This window comes from Xyrauchen texanus, chromosome 40, assembly GCF_025860055.1.
Source record: "Xyrauchen texanus isolate HMW12.3.18 chromosome 40, RBS_HiC_50CHRs, whole genome shotgun sequence".
NCBI classification, from domain to species: Eukaryota; Metazoa; Chordata; class Actinopteri; order Cypriniformes; family Catostomidae; genus Xyrauchen; species Xyrauchen texanus.
The window spans coordinates 35595258-35614833 of NC_068315.1; the positions used below are offsets into that span (position 1 = coordinate 35595258).

At 37.7% G+C, this 19576-nt stretch overlaps 1 protein-coding gene across 1 annotated transcript in view; it reads left to right on the top strand.

The window, feature by feature from the left end:
* The window catches only part of zgc:174164 (uncharacterized protein LOC570656 homolog), a 65354-nt gene that overhangs the window by 38934 nt on the left and 6844 nt on the right, over nucleotides 1-19576 (top strand). The window contains exons 9-15 of the mRNA XM_052112715.1: nucleotides 6234-6403; nucleotides 10510-10600; nucleotides 10870-10997; nucleotides 11863-12034; nucleotides 13631-13720; nucleotides 17541-17736; nucleotides 17893-17998. Of these exons, the coding sequence (XP_051968675.1) occupies nucleotides 6234-6403; nucleotides 10510-10600; nucleotides 10870-10997; nucleotides 11863-12034; nucleotides 13631-13720; nucleotides 17541-17736; nucleotides 17893-17998 (953 nt within the window). The remainder of the gene's footprint in view (nucleotides 1-6233; nucleotides 6404-10509; nucleotides 10601-10869; nucleotides 10998-11862; nucleotides 12035-13630; nucleotides 13721-17540; nucleotides 17737-17892; nucleotides 17999-19576) is intronic.

The following is a 19576-nucleotide window of genomic DNA, read 5'->3' on the forward strand; positions in this document are numbered from 1 at the left end:
TTAGAGTCATTAATTTGGGAATCAGTCTACACTGGTCACACTGTATGTTTCACACTGTAGATTCAAAAGAACTGGCTCATTAGAGTCATTCATTTGGGAATCAGACTACACTGCTCACACTGTATGTTTCACACTGTAGATTCAAAAGAACCGGCTCATTAGAGTCATTAATTTTGGAATCAGACTACACTGGTCACACTGTATGTTTCACATTTTAGATTCAAAAGAACCGGCTCATAAGAGTCATTAATTTGGGAATCAGACTACACTGGTCACACTGTATGTTTCACACTGTGGATTCAAAAGAACCGGCTCATTAGAGTCATTAATGTTGTAATCAGACTACACTGCTCACACTGTATGTTTCACACTGTAGATTCAAAAGAACTGGCTCATTAGAGTCATTAATGTTGTAATCAGATTACACTGGTCACACTGTAGGTTTCACACTGTAGATTCAAAAGAACCGGCTCATTAGAGTCATTTGTTTGGGAATCAGTCTACACTGGTAACACATGCTAAAATCGCCTAGCGAAGTGCTAAAACATGCTAAAAACGTGCTAGCATCATGCTAACACATGCTAGCATCGCCTAGCGAAGTGCTAAAACATGCTAAAAACGTGCTAGCATCATGCTAACACATGCTAGCATTGTCTAGCGAAGTGCTAAAAAATGCTAAAAACGTGCTAGCATCATGCTAACACATGCTTAGCATCGCCTAGCGAAGTGCTAAAACATGCTAAAAACGTGCTAGCATCATGCTAACACATGCTAGCATCGCCTAGCGAAGTGTTAAAACATGCTAAAAACGTGCTAGCATCATGCTAACACATGCTAGCATCGCCTAGCGAAGTACTAAAAAATGCTAAAAACGTGCTAGCATCTATCTGTCTGTCTATCTATCTATCTATCTATCTATCTGAGGGTCAATATCTATCTATCTATCTATCTATCTATCTATTTGAGGGTCAATATCTATCTATCTATCTATTTGAGGGTCAATATCTATCTATCTATCTCTCTATCTGTCTATCTGAGTGTCTATCTATCTGTCTAGCAACTAAGTTAAACTTTTAACTACTTTAAACTACTTTAAACTATAAACTACTTTAAACTTCAAACTACTTTAAACTTCAAACTACTTTAAACTTCAAACTACTTTAAACTTCAAACTACTTTAAACTTCAAACTACTTTAAACTTCAAACTACTTTAAAATTCAAACTACTTTAAACTTCAAACTACTTTAAACTTCAAACTACTTTAAAATTCAAACTAATTTAAACTATAAACTACTTTAAACTTCAAACTACTTTAAAATTCAAACTAATTTAAACTTCAAACTAATTTAAACTTCAAACTAATTTAAACTTCAAACTACTTTAAACTTTAGACTAATTTAAACTTTAAACTAATTTAAACTATAAACTAATTTAAACTTCAAACTACTTTAAAATTCAAACTAATTTAAACTATAAACTAATTTAAACTATAAACTACTTTAAACTTCAAACTTTCTGGTCCAAACTTTCACAAGCCAACTTAAAGTTTGTCTCGACTAACTTTTTTTTCTAGTTTTTATTTTTATATCTCCGTACAAAACTTCGGCAAGTCTACTTGCCATCCTGAGTGAAATAAGTCAACCCGGAAGTCTGTACTATTTTGTCGTGCAAAGATATGTGATTTGTTTTTGGCAAGGAGACTTCATTAGTATCACTATGGTAACAACCTAGCAACCAGATGGGGTTACCCTAGCAACCAAGTAACAAATCACATATCTCTGCATCAGAAAAACGTAGAGACTTCCGGGTTGACTTATTTCAATCAGGATGGCAAGGACATTTGATTAGTATCACTATGGTAACTGCCTAGCAACCAGATGGTGTTACCCTAGCAACAGAGTAACAAATCACATATCTCTGCATCAGAAAAACGTAGAGACTTCCGGGTTGACTTATTTCAATCAGGATGGCAAGGAGACTTCATTAGTATCACTATGGTAACTGCCTAGCAACCAGATGGGGTTACCCTAGCAACCGAGTAACAAATCACATATCTCTGCACCAGAAAATAGTCGAGACTTCCGGGTTGACTTATTTCACTCAGGATGGCAAGGACACTTCATTAGTATCACTATGGTAACTGCCTAGCAACCAGATGGGGTTACCCTAGCAACCGAGTAACAAATCACATATCGAAATAGCATCGCCTAGCGAAGTGCTAAAACATGCTAAAAACGTGCTAGCATCATGCTAACACATGTTAGCATCGCCTAACGAAGTGCTAAAAATGCTAAAAACGTGCTAACATCATGCTAACACATGCTAGCATCGCCTAGCGAAGTGCTAAAACATGCTAAAAACGTGCTAACATCATGCTAGCATCGCCTAGCAAAGTGCTTAAACATGCTAAAAATGTGCTAGCATCATGCTAACACATGATAGCTTCGCCTAGCAAAGTGCTAAAAACGTGTCTATCTATCTATGTATCTATCTGAGTGTCTATATCTATCTAGCAACTAAGTTAAACTACAAACTACTTTAAACTACAAACTACTTTAAACTACAAACTACTTATCAGTTTAGTATTTGCAAATTGATATCATATTTCGATTCGTTTGAATGTGGTGAGGGTGTGAAAGAAGCTGTAGGCGAATGTATTTATGTTTGACTGCTTGTGTTGTAAACATTGTGAGAAAAGCAATTTACCCAAAAATAACCAGTACATTTCAGAGGTTAGGATTACATAAAAATTTGGCTTTTCACTCATCCATATGATTTGCAATTTACATTTATGCATTTGGCAGATGCTTTTATCCAAAGCTACTTACAGTGCACTTAATACAGGGACAATCCCCCCGGAGCAACCTGGAGTTAAGTGCCTTGCTCAAGGACACAATGGTGGTGGCTTTGGGGATCGAACCAGCGACCTTCTGATTACCAGTTATGTGCTTTAGTCCACTACACCACCACCACTCCAATTTGAAAGCATTGAGGTGATCTGATATGCAGAGTTTAAGCCAAACAGCATTCAGGTTATTTTACTGCCAACTAAGATATTGAATCAGTCATTTGAACTGTGAATGTTGAGATGTTTATAACTCCACCATATACATTTCCAACATCCCAACCCCCTCTCCCACACACAATGAAATGCTAATTTGGGCATTCAGGTTCCTGGGCACTACCATTTCACAGGACCTGAAGTGGGAGACACACATTGACTCCATTGTGAAAACAGCCCATGGTGTATAAGGGTCGTTGTTTTGTGTGTGTAGTTTACAATAAAGACATGAGAGAGGATGCATTTTTACCATTTATTGAACTTAAAAAACAACTATAAAAAAAGGGGGCGAAACTTTAAATTGTTCACGTGTTTCTGGCTTTTTGGTAAATAGTAAATATTTAGTAAATGGGGATATAGGCTACAAAAATATATGAATTTTCCTTTATAATATACATTCTGCTATAATACGCAAGATAAAATACAAATATATTCTACCCAGGAAAAAAAAAAACGGTTAAAAAACAAAAAGGAAAAAAATTACTATATTAGTGCTATTTATATATTCTATGTGTCGGTATACTCAACCGACAGACTGTGTACATGTGGGAATCTCTCATCTGATTTTATTCATTGTGCCAACAATGGTGGTTTTGTTTGCCAAGAGATTGTTTACCAGTTGCAACGAGGTGAAGAAATTGACTGTACATTTCTTCCCTTTCCCAGGAAAGGCTCGACCAGACACATGACAACATTGTCCGATAACCGCTGACCAGCCGGCCTACTGTCGTCTTTCCCTAGATAGGGATGTGCGTTCAGCATGTATTTTGTTTCAACATCAGCAGCCACCCAGAATTTTATGCCAAATTTCATGGAGAATCTATCTGTCACAAGGCGGGCAGCTCTCGTGTTCTTGTAATCAAAGCGCAGATAGAGCATTTCTGTCGTGACATTGTCTCTTTGAAAAAAAGAGTGTTCCAATTCATTAGACCAAAAGTCACCCAATCTCATGCTTTTGCCTCCCATAACACCTCTCAAATAATCGAGAACAACAAATGCTTTGTTCATCATCTGTCATTGTGAATGTTTCAGCATTATTCTGCCCAGCATCTGCATCAGTGTTCTTTCCTATGTTTTGCCACATTTCTGTGTCAATGAAACACTGTAAGCTACTCAATGGACTTGTAGTTTTGTCCTTGGCATAAGATGTTGGCCCTGGGGGTTTCTCTCATTATATTGGCCTCTTGAGCTGTACCCCGAGGGTTGTCAGGATTTTTTGAGTGAGCTCCAGGCAATCTGTGGCTACTTTATAGCACTCGATACAATGATCATAATAGCACCACCCATTTATCAGCTTACTTGTCAATTGCCCTCAAATAATGTTTGATGCGTCATTATATATTGAATAGGTGAAATTTGCATGCATATTTGCAAATTAACCTCATATTTTTGTTCGTGGTTCATTAGTATGCATTATATATATATATATATATATATATATATATATATATATATATATATATATATAAATAAATGCACTATAAGCATTTATAGGCCAACTTTTTTTTAATGAATTTTAATAATAATAATAATATATAATAATTGTATTATTAATTACAGTCAAGGTAATGACAGATTACACGCACATGTACGTATAAACACATGCACAGAAAAGAAAGCTTTTACAATGAGTTTTTCACAAATGTATTTAGATTTGACTGCTTTGTAACACTTCCCCGTTATATACTGAGAAATTTACATCAAGAGAAATCATAAATCTTCTAGGGAAAGTAAATAAAGGAGGCAAAATATCACACTCAGTTCGTTCATGCACCAAAGTGTATATAACAGATTTACACAACTTTACAAAGACACAATAACCCCACACGCGTGTGTTTTCTATAAGTGCGGCTACGAGAGCATATAGTTTTCCAGTCCAGCATATTCATAGTCCTATTAAGTATGAATCAGTCTCACCAACATGGCAGAAAAGTCTGTGAGCAACTTCGTGCAGAACGTGTCCGTTTTAAGTCCTCAAAGTTGAGCAATCGAATCCCAGAAAGCTCCACAATGAGACAGATAAACAATCCACCGACATCTGTCGTTCGCTCCCTCGCGTCCACTCAAAAGTCCCGGGGTTTGATCTGATCGTACAAACAATCGCGCGCCCCTATGACGGAAATGTTCGTTCCTCATATACTACACACTTCCCCTCTCGGATGACGACACTTGCGCTATGCGCAAACCCACTCCCATACACATAGGAAACCCCAAGGCCAATACACATAGGAAACAAAATACCATGGAGACATTATAATACATAGGTCAATCACAATATAAATCATCTATCTTTTATGAGGCTTTGCTACAGCTTTACCTGTAAAGTGTATTATCTTATAGCTAAATACAATATATATCAATAACAAATTATAGACCGTATACCCATAGTAGCCTATATTTTTTAAATAACGGAAGGATCTATGTTTTACCATTTATTGTTGCAAATGAAGTACGGCACAAGGAAAGTGAAAAAGTCGACATCTGTATCTATATATATATATATATATATATATATATATATATATATATATATATATATATATATATATATATATATATATATATATATATATATATATATATATATATATTGTACAAAAATGTATGATTATATACACAATATATTCACGTAGATACTTGCCTTATTTGAAATATATAGACTATAGGTCTACTGTCTATTTTCAATGAATCTATTATCAATTCACAGAATTAGAAGCAAAATACCTTTTAAACTAGCTTTTCCTGGTGCGATTTTGAAAATGTAAGCACACTGGGCGATAAACCTCAAATATCTAGGAAAAGTCAAGAAAGTAGGGTCCTGGAATGGATTGAGTGCAAAGATCGGATGACCGCATGCTAGGCCCTTCTCGTGTTAACACTATTAGGATTTGAGTTAGCCTTAACCCAAGTGAATAATGTGTGAATACTTTTGTATATTCTTTAAATATTGCAAAATCGTAGTATTGTTTGTCATAGTGGATGTTCCAACTGCTGGTCGCTCTAATGTTATTGCTGTTTACCTGGTGAAAGTGTTTGTATATAAATTGCAATAGTGCATATACATCATATCATAAACAAGGTGCATGATTAATAACAACGCCTTATTGCTTATTGTGATTAATGGATTATAGACTAATGTAATGAAATATGTGTGACCTGTGTTCACCCCAGTACTACAAACAGTTGAATATCCGCATATCACTGATGGGATTGGAGATCTTTGACAAGGAGAACCCGTTTGATGTGGATGGCAGTCCTGGACCGGTTTTGGGCAGGTTTGTGCAATGGAGGAGGACACAACTTTTACCTCGACTCAGACATGATGTGGCCCAGCTCATTGTGTGAGTACACCAGAGGGAGATTACTCAAAGGTTTTCAACAAATGAGAAACCCGCTCCATCTTGATTCACTTTGATTTTAGTTTTATGCACTATAGTAAAAAGAAAAGCATTGAAATGAATATACTGCTGCAACGGTTTGGAGTAGAACAGTAATATATCATTAGAAAGCTGATATGGTCCTTTTCCCTTTGGTGCATAAAAGTCAGGTCACTTGGTAGCCATGTTGTTAATGCCCTCGAGCAGCCTGTGGATGCTCTTTTCTATGGCTACAAATACAGCTTGAATGGGGAAAGACCTAAAGATTACCATCAAAGAACATATTTAAAATCATCAGTAAACTGGCAACAATGGGATCATAAATTGTGCTTTGTTACCACAGATTACACTAAAGAATTTAAGTTTTTAGGCTGCTTCAGCAAATGCACAAGCACGTTCTCGAGTTGATTGACAGGTGATGTCTTTATCTAAAAGGTGATCGGCTATTTCACCTGTAAAGCGGTACGTGCATTCTTAAGCAGGGCCGGTTCTAGACATTTGGAGGCCCTAGGCAAAATGTATGTTGGAGGCCCCCCGCCATGCCCTCCTCCCCTCCACCTTTCAGAATTCACGAGTTCACACTTACATCAAATTAAATAGAGTAAAGATTATGCGTATTTGGCATGCTGTCCAGGGGAGGGCTCCAGGCTCTGAATTTTGGCCAGATTTACACAGCATTACATTGGATTGCATTGTATTTTGGATTGTGTTGTTTACATCCAATAAGAGATTATTAAAAATCAAAGTGAGGAGATGGGGGCGGTGGAGGGATGCTGATAAACTGTCAATGAACAGAGGTAAGTCTGCAGTATATATATACCTCTTATCTCCTTGATTATCTGAATGTGCTCCTCCCGAACTTTGTTAATAAAACATCATTTAATAAAAAAGACTTGAAAACAAATATGATTCCAAACCATTTTATTTATACAAAACCTGTTATCAGTATTTTTATATTTTTACTTAAATGTGCATATTAATGTAACTTTAATTAAGGTAAACAAAAAAAAAATCATCTGAAAAGTCATCTTTTTTTTTTTTTTTAGCAGTCAGGAAGTTTTTTGCAGTAATTTGTTCAGTAATTTATTTATGGTAACACACTAACCCACTATTTGGGATAATGAACAGTTTTGTTTTTGATAGACTAAATATAGTCATATTAGGTATGTATTGTAGAGAAATACCTTATGATACACAAATCAGCTGCTAGTGGAAGTGAAAAGACAAGTTAATTTCGTCAACTGTAATTGTGTGCTTATTCATACGCTTAAGATTGCATACTTATTTTCAATAAGTATTGCAACAGTATTTATGATTGGAAAACGAAAAGTCTATGAAAATGAAGTCTATTATGGTCTATAGTCTATTATGATAGACTAGAGCAGTTAATGTAGGCTAAACATCTGCGTTTTAGAAGATATACAGACTGTTTTAAAACATAATAAACAATGCTTTAGTATAGTGCGTTTGCTCTTTGACTGACAAACTTGACTTTTTCTGTAGTATTTTGCGAGTCAGCTCCTGACTAGGGCTGGAAATCGATTCTAAAAGAATCGATTCCTTGATTTAGAGGCGTTAGGAATCAAGATTATATTCCACAGGTTGTAATCGATTCCATAGAGGAGAATCGACTCCTTTGTAAGATTCAGTTCAACAGTTAATCATGAATTCGCCTCTATCTCTCCAACAGTGACTGGAAGTCCGATTCATTTCCGCGAATCAGACTCTTTCGGACGGTTCATTTAGAACGTATTTCTTTTTTCTAACAAAAGTCTGCATTGTAGCTACATACGCTCGGATTCAAAGTGTCAGAAGCGAATTCAGTCCATCAACGGTGCTCGCGCTCTTTTGAACTGGAAATAACCGTCAAATGATCCATCTCAAAATGACGCTGATCGTTAGAATCAGTTTATTTTTTACAATACATTACAATCACTCAAAAACAGATGATACCTGAATCACGAGCTGCACTTTCTTTGCATGCCTGCTTAGCCTTACGCTTAGCAGCACCTGAAGGATGAGTTCGTTGGATTTTATTCATCTACAATCTCTTCATTCATAAATTCAGAGGTTGGGAGTGACTCGCATGTAAACGGTGATATTAATTGGTTTAACTACAGGTGAATGACAATTGTTATATCCAATGGACAAACAGCATAGTATTTTGCTGCTCTTGATTGGTGGATAAGCTTGTGTTTATTTTGGAGGCCCCGCCTCCAAGGCGGAGGCCCTAGGCAACTGCCTAGTTCGCCTATAGGTAGCTCCGGCCCTGTTCTTAAGGCTGCGATATATCTCCTTTCTTAAGTATGCCAGTAATCCGTCTCATTTTATATAGGCTCTATGCTTCGGTGACTCAAAATGATGGAGCAGATCATATACAGTCCTAAGCTGGAAAAAGCTGCTATCGTTACCGGAACAAACAGCTTTAATGTTATGACATTTAATTTAGTGCTCAGAAGGCTGGACATAGATTAACATTAAAGAAGTGTTTTTTACTTCATGTCTATTAGCTTTGAGGCTAGCATCTGTAGCGATAAGTCTTTCAGCAGAAATTGTCTTCATAGTCTTTCTCTTCCGGGAAAACAGAGTAAAAATGTTGATGACTTTTTTGTTCAATCAAACGCTCTCTTGAATGAGAATGCCCCTCCCCCTAATACCACCTGACACACTTCACTATGATGTAAACTTAAGACTATTGGCTATTTAACAAATATATGTCCTGCCCCAACTCTGCTTGTCAATTTAATCAATTTCCAACAATTTTACAACTACATTAAAGTTTTAAGATCATGGCTGGGGGGTCTGGGTATCTCAGCGAGTATTGATGCCGTCTACGACCCCTGGAGTCATGAGTTTGAATCCAGGGCATGCTGAGTGACTCCAGGTCTCCTAAGCAACCAAATTGGCCCGGTTGCTAGGGTGGGTAGAGTAACATGGGGTAAACTCCTCGTGGTCACTATAATGTGTTCTTGCAAATGATCATGGGGCACCCCCCCAAACATACAAGTGCCCCACTGACCCTAGTAATTTTGATCTTATTTCAGAAGTAAACCCTTCACAAACAGTCTTCACAAAAAATCTCCAAATTACTTGTAGGCCAGAGTTTATTTTTAAAGCAGCCTTCACAATTGAGCAGGGACTAAAAATGGTTCAAGGAACGAAAACTGAAAACAAACTCAATTTTATGCAGAGTGTAACCGAAAATGGAAACAAAGTGGTTTTCAATTATTCCGGCATGAAAACAACATTTGTAAAGGCTGATAACCAATTATAACCGGTTAATTTGGTTCTGATCATTTTGCATTGAAACCAAAGGTCAAAGGGTTTATCACAGTATATTTTTGGAACTACATCACTCCATGTTGCCTGTAAAAATGAAGCATGTGCTTTGATCCTGAAGGAAACTACTACAACACACATTTCTAATTGCCCGATGTGGAAGTGACATTCTCTGAACGAAGACCTTTTTAACAAATATAATTACTACATATACATGGAATGCTAATCCAGATACAATGATAAGAATATTAGAGGTAAAAGTACATTTATCAGCGGTTTCCAAGTCTTCACTGAATTATTATTAGATATGATGCATTAATACAGATTTGATGCTGCAGAGATTGAATGAGGAGCAGACCTGTAATTAAAACGATACTTAACTGTTAATTAACTGTTTGCTTGTTATGATTTATATGCTGATAAATCCACCACACAGGAACATTTCTTTTCATATTTAACTTTTTTCACTTACAGTGTTTTGGTGAGGCAAGTGGCATATTTTGGGCTTGTTTTTCCAGAGCTTGTTGCAATTGGTATTTCACCCACCACTGAGCACAGAGTACTGTCATTTTAAAAAGAACATTATTAACCATTCTTTTATTTTGTTCTAACCGGCTACTATTTGGAAAGGAGTCTGCGGAACGTCTGAAAAAATACAGTTTTTGCTCAGAACAAATCAAAATGAAAAACATTTAGTTTTTAGTCTCACCTTGTGTCTTAGAGAGGCCAGCAGATGTAGTTGATATCAGAGCTGTGTATGTTCTGAGTAACATGATCTGTGTTTCTTAAAGTGGGCGATCAGGAGCGTACCCTGGAGGTGTACTTGGAATGGCCTTCGTAGGGGCTGTGTGCTCCGTTCACAATGGAGGAGGAATCAATGTGGTTAGAACTTTCATACTTCGTCAATCATTTGGACTCTATTGAATACCAATAAGTCTTAAGTACTGTATGCTAAAGTCCTCAGAGCTGTATCTGAAGGCAGTAATCTGAAACCAGCATATTTAATTCATGGAAAGCTGTGTTTGCAAACTAATTGAAATGTGACCTCATTTTATTTGCAAGAATTAGTTTACTTTTCTGTTGTGTCACATACATTTATTTGCCAGCAAGCTGACTCTAATGTCATGTTCTTCACTTTAATATCATCTTAGTTTAGTGGCAACGGTCTGCAGTACTTCTCCACTGTGTTGGCTCATGAGCTGGGACATAACCTGGGCATGAACCATGACAGCAACGGCTGTGTTTGTGAAGGGAACTGCATCATGACAGCCACCGCCAGGTCAGTGTCACCTGTTCAAGAATATCGACCTTCATCAGTGAGAAAACTCTTCTTCATTTACTCACCCTAGTGTTGTTCCAAGCCCATAGGACTTTTGTTCTTCTGTGGAAAACAAATGTAGAGATATTGCAGAATGTCCAAGCTGATCCTTTCCATAAAGGGAAACTAAATGGATACTGGGGCTGTCTAGCTCCAAAAATGACAAAAAAAAATGCACCATTAAAGTAGTCCATACATTTTGTGCATGATATTCTGAAGCCTTACGATAGCTTATGAAACAGACCGAAATGTAAGACACTGAAAATCTTCCCCTCCACAACGCTTCTTGACTCTAGATTGTTTTAATTGAATGGGATTTGAGAGTTACGGTGGAGAAGTTTTCTAAAGACTTGGAATAAAGCACACGGGTCATATGGACTACTGTAATGGTGCTTTTATATTGTATTTAAGCTTGACAGCCCTAGTCCACTTTATGAAAAAGAGCAGCTCAGACATTCTGCTTAACATCTTCTTTTGTGTTCCACTGAAAAAATAAAATCATACAGATTTGGACAATACCAGTTGTTAAAAAATCATGTTATAATGATACCAAACATCCAGCTTAATATGAAACTAATGTCTAGAGTGATTTCACAATTGTATATTTGACTTTTAATTGATACGTTTTCCTTATAATATAATAGTTTGACACATGTTTGTTATTTTAATTGTATTTATTATATTGCAATGTTTAAATGTTTATTGCTTTGAATTCATCTTCCAAATTTCTGCATTGAAGCTATCAGTGAAACCAGTGTCAAATGCACTTCTCCCATTGACTGTCATTACATTCTTGGTTTGTGTGGACGTGTTGTTGTGTTTGCAGTGGAGGGACTAAATTCAGTGAATGCAGTGGGAGTAATTTTGAGAGCTTGATTCTGCGTGGTGGTGGCGTGTGTCTGAGGAATCCGCCCTCTCAGGATAACATCATCAGCGTACCGCGGTGTGGAAATGGCCTGCTGGAGAGCGGAGAGGAGTGTGACTGTGGCACACCGCAGGCAAGAGCTCAACTTTGTAAAGAGTTAAAGTTTGTACAAGCTCCATCCAACTTTGTATTTGTAGCTGAAGGGACCGTTCACCCAAAACAAAACTCATGTTGTTCCAGATCCATATGACTTACTTTCTTCACTGGAACACAAAACAGATTTTAGTCTCAGTGATCGTTCACTTTGATCTTTTGTCTGTATAATGAAGTGAATGATGACTGAGGATAGTGGTGCACCGATCAGGAAATGTGAGGCCGATACAATCTCCTTTTATAAACACTAAGATCAGCCGATACTGATTTTATTTAAAGTGGCCTTTGCCACACTTTTGCAAGTTATATGCTGCAGTTATGTTCATGCCCCACACACTAAAATTACAGTCACACAAAAGGTTCCATTTGTTAATATTATTTAACAACATTACTCTAGTTAACATGAACTAATGAACTATACTAACATATATTAATACGTTTAAAATCACAAGTTGTATTAGTTAACATTAATGCACTATGAACTAACAATGAACAATTGTATTTTATTAACTAGCTGTAAAAATATATTGTTCATTGTTTTTTCATGATTAACTCAAGTTAAATGAAAATTTTTATTAAGTTTGACCAAAATTACAGTCAAATTACATTAATTGTGAATTGCTAACTTTTGTTTGTTTTGAAACAGTTATGACTACTTCAAACATAAGTTGTCTAGGTTCCTGTGAGGAATCATTAGTATTTCTGATTTCTTTACTACCTTTGGTGTTTCGTGGCAATACAAATCAGGAATTATTAAGCAAATGTGTGACGACACACTGCCGTTATTAAAGGTTAAACAGTTCTATCTGTTATTAGTGGCATTGTGACCAACATCAGTCTGATTTAAATTGGGAATAAGCTGCGAAGAGAGACTGATGAGATATTGAGAGAACATGTTTGATTGACACAGAGAGCTGAAAGTGCTCATGATCGCTTAAATAGTCTCTATAGCTCAACACAACATCTGATTGTCACGACTCATCATGTATTTGCATGTTTATTTGATTTTTATATCTGTGTGCAGTCTCTTTATCCTCTCTGTGCTCACAGTGCAGCAAGTCAGAATAACTACCGTATTGAAAATGGGCAGCTTGATATTCATACATGTGTAATTCTTACACATTTTTAAAACCAAACCACATATTCATCTGAATAACAGCATGTCTGAATGTTTTAATTAATAAATGCTTAGAATTGCCACAAACTAACCCTCCAGTGTTCACGCTAGCGCTCGTTCATTAGAGCAGTGTGCATGCTGCAAAAATGATCAGCCTGTAACGGATTTAAGTGTGATATACTTCTGCTGGGGGTCATTCTTCCTTTTTTATTCTATGAAAGAGAGAAAGTCAAATGGGTTTAGAACAACATCAGGTTCAGGAAATTATTACATTTTTGGGTGAACTGTACCTTTTAACAGTCTGTCACAGGTAAGGTAATTTTGACTGACCGCTAGAGGTTGTTCATCAATTTCTTTTTATATACATTTTTCTTTTATAACCTTAAGAAATTCATAATAATAGTAATATAAAAATGAGTCTGAACAGAGATTTTTAGTGTTGCTGGTGTTCTGTTGCAGGAGTGCACTAATAAGTGCTGTAATGCTGATACCTGCACCCTCACTAAGGGCTCAGCCTGTGCTACAGGAAGCTGCTGTGAGAACTGCCAGGTGAGCACTCACGCTCGCATGCAATCACTCAGACACACACACACTAACACTCACAGACACGCACACAAACACTAACACACGCACACATTAACACTCACAGACACGCACACTAACACACACAGACTGACACACACTAACACTCACAGACACGCACACAAACACTAACACACACACACACTAACACTCACAGACTGACACACACTAACACTCACAGACACGCACACTAACACACACAGACTGACACACACTAACACTCACAGACACGCACACAAACACTAACACACACACACACTAACACTCACAGACACGCACACTAACACTCACAGACTGACACACACTAACACTCACAGACTGACACACACTAACACTCACAGACACGCACACTAACACACACAGACTGACACACACTAACACTCACAGACACGCACACAAACACTAACACACGCACACATTAACACTCACAGACACGCACACTAACACACACAGACTGACACACACTAACACTCACAGACACGCACACAAACACTAACACACACACACACTAACACTCACAGACTGACACACACTAACACTCACAGACACGCACACTAACACACACAGACTGACACACACTAACACTCACAGACACGCACACAAACACTAACACACACACACACTAACACTCACAGACACGCACACTAACACTCACAGACTGACACACACTAACACTCACAGACTGACACACACTAACACTCACAGACACGCACACTAACACTCACAGACTGACACACACTAACACTCACAGACTGACACACACTAACACTCACAGACTGACACACAAACACTAACACACGCACACACTAACACTCACAGACTGACACACACTAACACTCACAGACTGACACACACTAACATTCACAGACACGCACACAAACACTAACACACGCACACACTAACACTCACAGACACGCACACTAACACTCACAGACTGACACACACTAACACTCACAGACTCACACACACAAACACTCACAGACTCACACACACAAACACTTACTCACAGACACAAACAAACACTAACTCTCAGACTGACACACACAAACACTATCACTCACAGACACGCATGTAAACACAAACACACACAGACTCACGCACACAAACACTAACACTCAGACACACAAACACTAACACTCACAGACTCACAAACACTAACACTCACACACACAAACACTCAGACACACAAACACTAACACTCACAGACTCACAAACACTAACACTCACACACACAAACACTCAGACACACAAACACTAACACTCACAGACTCACAAACACTAACACTCACACACACAAACACTCAGACACACAAACACTAACACTCACAGACTCACAGACAAACATTAACACCCACAGACACAAACACTCAGACACACTAACACTCACAGACATGCACACTAACACTCACAGACACAAACACTCAGACACACAAACACTAACACTCACAGACTCACAAACACTAACACTCACACACACAAACACTAACACTCACAGACATGCACACTAACACTCACAGACACAAACACTCAGACACACAAACACTAACACTCACAGACTCGCAGACAAACATTAACACTCACAGACGCACACAAACACTCACAGACACAAACACTCAGACACACAAACACTAACACTCACAAACACTAACACTCAGACACACTAACACTCACTGACTCACAAACACTAACACTCACAGACATGCACACTAACACACACAGACACAAACACTCAGACACACTAACACTCACAGACTCACAAACACTAACACTCACAAACACTAACACTCAGACACACTAACACTCACTGACTCACAAACACTAACACTCACAGACATGCACACTAACACACACAGACACAAACACTCAGACACACTAACACACACAGACACAAACACTCAGACACACTAACACTCACAGACTCGCAGACAAGCATTAACACTCACAGACTCACACAAACACTCACAGACACAAACACTCAGACACGCAAACACTAACACTCACACAAACACTAACACTCACAGACATGCACACTAACACTCACAGACACAAACACACAGACATGCACACTAACACTCACAGACACAAACACACAGACATGCACACTAACACTCACACACACTAACACTCACAGACATGCACACTAACACTCACAGACACAAACACTCAGACACGCAAACACTAACACTCACACACACTAACACTCACAGACATGCATACTAACACTCACAGACACAAACACTCAGACACACTAACACTCACAGACATGCACACTAACACTCACAGACACAAACACTCAGACACGCAAACACTAACACTCACACACACTAACACTCACAGACATGCACACTAACACTCACAGACACAAACACTCAGACACGCAAACACTCACAGACTCGCAGACAAGCATTAACACTCACAGACTCACACAAACACTCACACACACAAACACTCAGACACGCAAACACTAACACTCACACACACTAACACTCACAGACATGCACACAAACACTCACAGACACAAACACTCAGACACACAAACACTAACACTCACAGACTCGCAGACAAGCATTAACACTCACAGACGCACACAAACACTCACAGACACAAACACTCAGACACGCAAACACTAACACTCACAGACATGCACACTAACACTCACAGACAAACACTAACACTCACAGACTCGCAGACAAGCATTAACACTCACAGACGCACACAAACACTCACATACACAAACACTCAGACACGCAAACATTAACACTCACAAACACTAACACTCACAGACATGCACGCAAACACTCACAGACACAAACACTCACAGACACAAACACTCAGACACGCAAACACTAACACTCACAAACACTAACACTCACAGACATGCATGCAAACACTCACAGACACAAACACTAACACTCACGCAAACACTAACACTCACAAACACTAACACTCACAAACACTAACACTCACAGACACTAACACTCACAGACACAAACACTCAGACACGCAAACACTAACACTCACAAACACTAACACTCACAGATGCACACAAACACTCACAGACACAAACACTCAGACACACAAACACTAACACTCACACAGACATGCACACAAACACTCACAGACACAAACACTTAGACACACAAACACTAACACTCACAGACTCGCAGACAAACACTAACACTCACAGATGCACACAAACACTCACAGACACAAACACTCAGACACACAAACACTAACACTCACACACACAAACACACAGAAACACTAACAATCACAGACTCACAAACACTAACACTCACACACACAAACACTAACACTCACAGACTCGCAGACAAACACTAACACTCACAGATGCACACAAACACTCACAGACACAAACACTCAGACACACAAACACTAACACTCACAGACTCACAAACACTAACAGACACACAAACACTAATACTCACAGACATGCACACAAACACTAACACTCACAGACGCACACACAAAAACACTTCTGCCCCTAGATGGAAAGGTTACTTCCTGACTGATAGGATGTAGTTATGTTACGTACCCATGGTGTCCTAATTTGGCCTGTAATCATTCACTTTTCTGGAAAAATGCTTTTCTGTAATAGTGTCTTTGTCTTGTTGTCCAGTAAAAATTAAGGTTTGTTTTAAGAAAATGTTTCTTAAACTAATGTATTTGATGATGTGGCATTTGTGGCAGATTTCTAAAGTTTATTTTTAAAACAAGTGAAATAAATGTATGTGACTGCGAGCGTAATGCTGTTTTCTGTTGGCAGATTAAGGTGTCTGGTACACCCTGCAGAACATCAGTCAACCCTTGTGACCTGCCCGAGTTCTGTGGTGGAGTGTCTGCGTTCTGTCCGGCTGATTTCTACCTGATGGACGGCCTGCCGTGTGCCGGGAACACAGCCTTCTGCTATGAGGGCCGCTGCCAGACCTTTGACTACCAGTGCAAACAGCTTTTTGGCTCAGGTACGTTACAGTGTTGAGGGTTTTATCTCAGGTGTCACGTTCTCTGCCATGAAGAGCCACATGACATTGTGCTGTGGAGCTGTTTTTCAGATTCTATACAATGCTTGTTTTGTGCAGCTTAATTCATGTGTTATTTGCTCTTGTGTTTCTGTGTAGCGGCCACTGCAGCAGATGAGAAGTGTTTTAGTAATGTTAATACATTAGGCAATGAGTTTGGAAACTGTGGATACTCTGGCACTTTGCCAGTTCCTTGTACTGTGGCGTGAGTACCTCTTTCATTTGCAACTGTATGATTCCATCAAGTTCATTTATTAGCCAACTTTATTACATATGTAAAACATATCCTCATTTATATGTTAAAGCATGACTGAGTGACCCTGTGCTAACTGTTACAACCAGCTGAGAAACGTTCCCAAAGAAACTTTGACTAAATCATAAATTATATCTTTCCATAAATTATAAAATGAGCGTAGATACATTTAAAACAATTTTCTCAAAGACAATATAGCTATATTGTATAGCTAACAATAAAATATATATTTATTACACATGTTAGCTAAATTGTTAGTGCACATAGTAACTAGTAGAAAATATCTTCTAATATTTAAAATTTTTCATGAATACTTTGCATTGAAATTGAGTTTAAATTGAAACTCAATTTCAATGCAAAGTATTCATGAAAAATTTTAAATCACAGTAAACTGTGATGTATGAATATTTTATGACTTTATAAAGATTTAACAAAAAATATGAGAACTGTCAGACCTACATAGTGATTTAAAGATTCCTGCAAATATCTTCAAACAAGAGAAAGTTTAGTATTTTTATGTATTATTATTATTATATAATATGTCTATTAACTTTGTGCGACCCTGCGTCCACATGTAGACGTTCTATTTTAGCTTTGTTATACACAACACATAATTTAGTTGAATGAAAACCAGCTGAATACTGTTCACAAGACTCTACACTGTCATTTAAGAGTTAAACTTCTGCCGCATGAGTCACGTGACACAACAACATGACGTTGATTTCTGTGAAGTGCTCCAACAAAAGTGCCTCTGATAAGAAACCTCTTGAAGTTTTTGGATTGAAACATGTTTGGTTGTAAAGAGTAACGTCTCTAGTTTGGTTTGATATGTGGCTTTAATAAATGTGTTCATTTTTCACTGATAAACATCAAGTCCACATATGTGCAAAATGAGACATTATTCCATCAAAAGTTCAAAAACATGAATCTGTGGATCATTTGAATATAAATGTTCTTATATTTGATCACTGTACAATACGGTTCTATTCATTAACATTCATAAATGCATTCTTCTATATTTCATGTGCATTTTCACAAAAGATGAAAAATGTGTCTTTCAGAGGCTTTATATGGCGTTAGGATGAAAATAAGGTGCATTTGTAACTGTTCTGAGATCAGTGCAGACAGAGTCATTCACTAAATAGGGATCAAGGGAGTGTCCTATAGCTCTCTATGCAGTTAAGTGCATTCACTGGTAAAATCAGATGAAAAGTTCAGTTTCAGACTGCAGATGATGTTTGGATCACTCAATAATAAGAATCAGTACATAGATTCACAATTTATAATGGATCATTTGATTTGAATATGGTCGGCAGTGATTGGATGATGCATTACTATTAATCAGAATTATTCATTCAGCTTTCTAGAAAATCAGCTGTAATGTCTAGAACATCTTAATAACATGAATAATCAACACTACTGGACACATAATCAAATATTTCATCAATATAATCGGATTTTCTACATTTCACAACTTAGTCCCGCTGTTCACATATGAGGACATACATGTTTATGAAATCTATTTACTCT